This window comes from Eretmochelys imbricata, chromosome 7 (assembly GCF_965152235.1).
Source record: "Eretmochelys imbricata isolate rEreImb1 chromosome 7, rEreImb1.hap1, whole genome shotgun sequence".
Taxonomy (NCBI): domain Eukaryota; kingdom Metazoa; phylum Chordata; order Testudines; family Cheloniidae; genus Eretmochelys; species Eretmochelys imbricata.
The window spans coordinates 110,363,328-110,370,231 of record NC_135578.1 but is presented as its reverse complement, the minus strand read 5'-3'; the positions used below and the strand labels follow the sequence as shown (position 1 = coordinate 110,370,231).

The 6,904-nt window shown below is 46.6% G+C and overlaps 1 protein-coding gene across 2 annotated transcripts; it reads left to right on the top strand.

Annotated features, from left to right (window-relative positions):
* Positions 1–728: 728 nt before the first annotated feature.
* On the top strand, positions 729–6,673 carry EMX2 (empty spiracles homeobox 2). Of its 2 annotated transcripts, XM_077822489.1 has the most exons (3): positions 729–1,119; positions 3,331–3,515; positions 6,506–6,673. In XM_077822489.1, the coding sequence occupies exons 1-3, from the start codon at positions 729–731 to the stop codon at positions 6,671–6,673; spliced, it is 744 nt and encodes a 247-aa protein (XP_077678615.1). The 2 variants fall into 2 exon arrangements, with proteins under 2 accessions (XP_077678615.1, XP_077678616.1); XM_077822490.1 differs by lacking the exon at positions 3,331–3,515 and having other exon boundaries at positions 6,506–6,609.
* Positions 6,674–6,904: the final 231 nt, after the last annotated feature.

Genomic DNA, 6,904 nt, shown 5'->3' with positions numbered 1-6,904 from the left:
GCGAATCCACTTAGCCGATTTTAGAGCATCAGGAGTAACCTCCCGCCCCGGGATTCGAAGTGGGAAATCCCTGAGCTCCTACCTACCTTAGCTGCATCTGGCTGGGCTGCTGGAGGGAAGGACGGATCTGCTGCTGGAGCGGTGAGAGGAGCCCGGCTGGGACACCAGCTGGAGTGAGTGGAGAGAGACACACTCCGTTCCGGGCCCTGGATCCATCCCTCCAGGATCCCAGCTGCCAGAGCTCGCCTCCCCTCTGACGCACTTTAAAGAGTCTCCCCCTTTCAACCTCCAGGCGAGTAATAGCGACCAATCATCAAGCCATTTACCAGGCTTCAGAGGAAGCTGTTTATGTGATCCCAGCACTAATTAGGCTCATGAACTAACAAATCGTTTGCACAACTTGTGAAGGGACCGATCACATCCATGGATTGTCTTTGGACGTAGAGTAGCCGCCTTCCGCAGGAGGGAAACTTCTCCAGGCAACTTTTTTGGTGTGTGTGTGTGTGTGTGTGTGTGTCTCTCTCTCTCTCTCTCTCCCTTTTGGGTGCCGCTTGCCGCCGCCTCCTCTCCGCCAGCCCCTGTCTATTTATGTGTGTATCTAGCCCTCCTGAAGTCACTCCCCGCTGCAAACTTCCCCGGCTCCGGGCGGACTTGGGGGGCTGCGGAGCCCGCTCCTCGTGCACCAGAGGCAGACAGAGCTTTGGCCGGGGGACTCCAGCTGCCGCAGCATGTTCCAGCCCACACCCAAGCGGTGTTTCACCATCGAGTCGCTGGTGGCCAAAGACAGCCCCTTGCCCGCGTCTCGCTCCGAGGACCCTATCCGGCCGGCGGCGCTCAGCTATGCCAACTCCAGCCCGATGAACCCTTTCCTCAACGGCTTCCACTCCACCGGCAGAGGGGTCTACTCCAACCCGGACTTGGTCTTTGCGGAGGCCGTCTCGCACCCGCCTAACCCGGCGGTGCCGGTGCACCCCGTCCCGCCTCCCCACGCCTTGGCCGCCCACCCACTGCCTTCCTCTCACTCCCCGCACCCGCTGTTTGCCTCGCAGCAAAGGGACCCTTCCACTTTCTACCCCTGGCTAATACACAGATACCGATATCTGGGCCACCGGTTCCAAGGTACGTGCCACTCCTCTTCCTTTGCCAGCCGCGCGCCCAATGCGCTCCGGATCCGTTCTGTCCCCACACCCTGGCCTGGTGGGGCTGGCTGGGGGCGGGGGGGGGGTGTCTGGAAAGCGTGGGAGTGAAATTGACGGCTACAAACCCCAGTGTATGGTCTGCGGTGTGGGGAACGGAAGACGCCTTTTAAAAGGCGAAGAAGGGGAGACAGGGTCAGAGCTTCGCTGAAGTCCTCAAAGTGGGCGCCGGTTTGCTCGTTGTTTGGGGAGTCGGCTCTCGTTTTTCTTTGCCCCGCTATCGAACTGGAGAAGCTGCCAGCGGAAGCGGGGTGTGCTGGGTTGGGGGTGGGGGGAGGAGGGGGGCAGGCTAGGGCCGGGGGTTAGCAGTTGTTTTAAAGTGGTTTAAAGATCAGGCATAAAAGTTGTGGTTTTAAAAAAAAAATCACCGCGAAAACTGTCGCAAGTTTTCAAAGGGCTGGCCGTTCCAGTAACACTCCCTCTCTGGATCTCGGCCTGCCAGAAACATCCAAACAAACAGGGCTGCGGGGAACATCAAACGTCGTTGCAGACACGGAATATACCTCGTCACATTTTCGGTATATTTCTCCCTTGACAAGCCAGATCAGCGCAGCCAAGGCAGAGCCGGCGCCACGAAGAGTTTCCGTTTTAAAAAAAAATCCCCGACTTCCTATTGTTCACAGTAACAAAATAATACCAATAAAACAAAGTGAGCGGTTATTGTCCTAAAATAATACGAAGGCCGATGAGAAAGAGAGCGAGCAAGTTTGTTTTGTTTTTTTTGCGGGGGGTGGGGGTCGGTGAATTTCACACAGAGTCCTTCCAGTCACCAAGTGACTAATAACCAGTTGAGGGGAAATAACCAAAGCTTATGGCCCACAATCAATAAACAAATCCCCCCTTGCCCCAGTTAATTTAACCCTTTGCTAACAGCTTTGTTCCCCCCCCCCCCAAGAAAGATCAGGTTTCTTTTCTACGATGTCCCATTCAGTTTTGCGTGTGTGTGTTTTTTGACGTTCAAGCCGTTTAAAAAAAAAACAAAACAACAACCTTATTTATTCTGAAAGCAGCAGCCTGGTTTTTTTAGGCTGCAAAATGCAGCCCCCGATGTCCCTCCGCAGAGAGCGAGAGCCTTTCTGAAGAAAGGGAGACGTGGTTCAAAACGGATTATAGCCTCTCAGAACAAAATTACAGGTTTCGCTGACCAAATTGTTTGTCCCAGTTATCAGCAGATTGGTAAAGAGCGGGCGGAAATTTCCCAGTGTTATGCCACAGACTGGTTTAAATCACAACCTCCTAATGGGGCGATCTTTAAAGAAAACTGAAAAGGACCTAGCTGGTTCTTCGTTGGTTTTGTAACCTTGCAAGAAGCGATTCCCAGTAGTCGAAAATGGCGATCCTTCCTAGGGAAACAAACCAACCGATCAACCTTTCACGCCCGCAAAACGCGTATTCAGATTTACGCTCCCTAAAGTTTGTTGTTTGTGTGTTTATTTTTATGAAAATGTGTTAGTCCCGCTGCCGCAATCGCAAGGGGGCTGGTAAACAGAGAGTTCAGGGTCACCATCCCCTCGCTGGCATTAGCATTGCATGTCTGCTGCAGTGCCGGCTTATAAACGGTGTGTAACTATTTAAAAGATACCGTTCAAAACAAACAAAAAAAGGGGTTCTGGAATGTAGTTTTCGGAGGGTCAACCAGGGTCAGATCTGAGGAATACGGGGCTGTCTCTAAACAGCCAAGTTATGCACAGAGATCACCACATACTCCCTTGCGCATCTGCGGAATCTATAATATTGGAATAGCTGGACAGCTCGAATTGTGAATAGTTTGCCTTTCTTATTAGGTTTAAAATATAACCATCGGTTTAATCTACACCCAATTGTGAATTCCTAACTGTTACTGCAATAAATAACACAGGTATGATAGCGGTGATTTCTCCATCCATTAGTTTTTAATACTCCCATAAAGGTGGATTTTATTTTATTGATTAATTTCGCGTGCTGATCTGGAGTCTCGCCTTTTTTCTATATGGTAGGGAAAACAGTCTATAAAGGAGGAGGTGTTTTTTTTTAAACGAGTAAGAATTTTCTCCGCCGGGTAACAGTGAGAAAGTAACGCTAGGGCTGAATAATACGAATGGCGTGTGTTTGTGGAAAGGTGTTTTGCTAATCTCTGTTTTGCCCTGCTGTCCAGGGAATGAAACCAGCCCAGAGAGCTTCCTCTTGCACAATGCACTGGCCAGGAAACCCAAACGGATTCGTACAGCTTTCTCGCCATCCCAGTTACTGAGACTGGAGCATGCTTTTGAAAAGAATCACTACGTAGTAGGAGCAGAAAGGAAACAATTGGCACACAGCCTCAGCCTCACGGAAACTCAGGTAAGGGCACAGATGGGAAGTTTCTGGGGCCGGAATGTGAGGTCCAATAATGTAACTAACAAAATACGCTGCCAGACTCCAAGGTGCGGAGTAAAAGATATACAATTTTTCTGCAAATGCAGGGATTCATATCTAATATAAATGGGGAGGGGGGCGGTGTATTTCTAGCTGAGTCTGCCTTTCCACTGCCTGGTTAATATAAAATAGGTCCTATTTATTAAAACAACCCACCTTCCTTAAAAATTACAGGGGTCACAATTATTATTATGAATAATGTCCAAAGTAAACCATAGTTATTTTTTCCCCTGTGAGTTATCTGTGGTCATTCAGTTCTAAATGCTCGCTGTATAGATAATACATGAAGATGATAAATGAATCGCTACATCCCTGTTAATATTAAAAATCTCGATTTGCATTTTCAAAGGACAACTTCTTGGTCAATGTGGGTTTTTCGTGCCAATTTGAGTAACATTTGGGTTTAAAACTGTTTATTTTAAGGAAAGAGACATAGTTTATAAGACGAATTTTCTATCCCTGTATAGAGCTCCTGCAAAATTGGGATACTTGCTGAGACATAAAGATAAAAATTAAACACAGACATCTTACTAACCCAAATGACTTTAATTATATCTCTCTGTGTCGGCTGAGGTCCAGAATTTTAATGCGGGATATTTTTGTTTAGCTGATCTGTATATTTCAAGTGACAATTACAACTCTGTCTTACGTTGTATGGGTGCAAAGCGAGCAGTGCCTTGGACGGCACCACAGACAGATTGTTTCAGTCAGTCTGAACGGTCTGGGCTTGCATCAAAGATGTTGGAAGGAAACAGATTGGAATAATTGAATTGTTTTAGAATTGTCAAGACAGCTCATATTGGGTTCCTGAAGCAAATACAAGGCTAATTGTACTTCAGAGGCTTCTTAACGATCCAGCCGTAAGAGTTTATGGTGTGGATGAGCCATTTCGTATTTAGAATGCATGTGAACTGTCTAAGGCGTGTGTTTAAAGCCAGATGGGTTATTTAGATAGAGATTTTCAGTTTCTTCGGAACTCTGCTGCTCAGGTCTCTTACCTTTCACGCGGTTTTGTTAGTGTCAAACTAGAGTTGTTTTTTCTTGGGGCGGGGGTGTTCGGGAGACCCACAGTGAGGAGTTGCGGAGGGGATTGTCTCTGCTGCAATATGTGGCGTTGTATCTGGGGGGGGGGGGGGGACCCATCTCCAGTCGCAGCCTAGTTCAAAGTTCCCAGTAAACAGTAACGCTCTCTGTGCGGATTAAGTTGTAACACTTTTTTTTTTTTCTTTTTCGGGGGGAAGCAATAAAGAGGTTGGCGCTTTTGTTTTAAAAAGTCTCCCTAACAAAACAATAAAAAAGGATCGCCACTTTTATGAGGTTCTCCGAACAAGGGGCCGGTCACCGGCTTATTTCCACTGGAAAGCTGTATTTAAGGTGGTCTTTGTCCTGCTTGATTCCGAAGCTGGTCGGGGTCTTTTGTCCAGATGTCAAACCCCTCGTTCCCTACAAACGAGCTCCCTTTTGGAGATCAGCGGGCAGAAATGAACCGTCCTCCCCTTCAATTAGCAAACTAAAAGCAAATTAAACTCACCCCTTGTTCCCCGCTCAGCTTTTTAATGGGAGACTTTTGGAGAATATGAAAATGCAGCAGAGATGTGTGCCTGGCATGGTAGTCGCTCTGTTCTGAAGAGCCAGCGAAGCGGGTTAAACCAGCTTATTAAAATGCTCCAGTCCCCCCCCCCCCGCCCCCTTTGCTAGGGCCTTTATCAGGCACTTTCAGACAGAACCAGAGTCTGAACTGCTTTAAAAAAAACCCACCCGTGTTTACCTTTGGCCACTTCAAGGAGTGTGGCCAGCTCTTGAGATAAACTTCTGGATCAATACTATCTGTAATTAAATGACTGAAGTAATCTGGTGTATATTTAAGTCAGATTTATTCCACTCTGAACACATTTCAGAGAGGCATTTTTTTTTATGGCACTTGAAGGATTCGCTTTAATACGATCGCTTCTGGACGCCCCTGCACAAACAACCGCTGTATAAAATGGGTTTGTAATGTTTGCTAGGGTTTTTTTGGCGAGGAGGGGGAGGAATGTTCTCAAGGAGACGCCTCTATAATGCTCAGAATCCTGCTCCCCTCCTCTCCTGGGAACGTAAAGGCCCTAGTGGGATTTTAAAAGGATCGCCATCTCTTCTTTTTAATTAATATCATTTTGAGGGGAGTTTGAACAGTTTCACTGCCAGAATAGTTACTCCAAGGTTCAGCTGGTCCAGAATGTTAAAGAACAGTCAATGCTATAATACAAGTTCACCCCCCCCCTCCAAAATGCGATTAAACCGATCTATCCAAGACTCTGTTCCAAGGGGCCTACATTGAACAAATGTACTGCAGTTTAAGGGATCACTTCCCAGATGTTGAATACTACTACGCACTTACAAAGTAGAAGGGCCGATGATTTGTTTGTATTGTGACTGGAGTAGTTGCTTCTTTTGAAAGATTATGTGCAATTGGTTGTAGAATTTATTAGTTGTTTTTCCAAATTAGATACTTCATGTGTAATGCAGAGTATAGAAAACTCATGCGTATTATGCAGAGCGTATGTGTGTTTAGAGAGAGTATATGTGTGGTCTATATACGTGCATGCAGTCATACATTGTGTGTGTGTATGGATGTGCACACTTTCTCTTTATATATCACCCTATATAGACAGACAAACTGTATCCACCCAAGTGTCTGTCTCTATGTATATATACACACATATGCAGACGCAGAGTTCCGAACCCCCTTCCAAACAGATTTCTTCAACCCCTTGAGAAAATAGAGAAAGAAAATAGACCTAGATTTTTTCCCCATACAAGATTCCTTAATGGGGGCAGAAATCTTCAAAGGGAACCAGTGTAATGACCTCACCAATTTTCTGGAGTGTTAAAGTGAAACCAGCCAAGTAATCCCCAATTTTGTTTCTCATCTGCAGGTAAAAGTATGGTTTCAGAACAGAAGGACAAAGTTCAAGCGACAAAAGTTGGAAGAGGAAGGTTCAGACTCACAACAGAAGAAAAAAGGGACTCATCACATTAACCGGTGGAGAATTGCCACGAAACAAGCCAGTCCAGAAGAAATAGACGTCACTTCAGACGATTAAAAACTGGCACTTGGACATTCAGCCAACCAAACAAAAAAGTGTTAAAAGGATCACACACAAGAAAGTGGCGTTGCAGGGAAGATACATAAAGGCTTCATCAAAATGCAATTCTCGTCTAGGAAGCAGCTGAGAGCGAGCGAGCGAAAGATCCAAAATGTGGCACTGTTGGCACAAGTCTGGCAAAGGGGGGATCTGTCAATCAAAGCCAAACCACCGAGACAAGATGATTGA

What these genes read in the sequence shown, in the direction of transcription:
- EMX2 (XM_077822489.1), top strand. Translation starts at nt 729, where the DNA reads ATGTTCCAGCCCACACCCAAGCGGTGTTTCACCATCGAGTCGCTGGTG. An exon ending in TCTGGGCCACCGGTTCCAAG is followed by an intron (nt 1,120 to 3,330) that starts GTACGTGCCACT and finishes CCTGCTGTCCAG; the next exon opens with GGAATGAAACCAGCCCAGAG. An exon ending in TCAGCCTCACGGAAACTCAG is followed by an intron (nt 3,516 to 6,505) that starts GTAAGGGCACAG and finishes TCTCATCTGCAG; the next exon opens with GTAAAAGTATGGTTTCAGAA.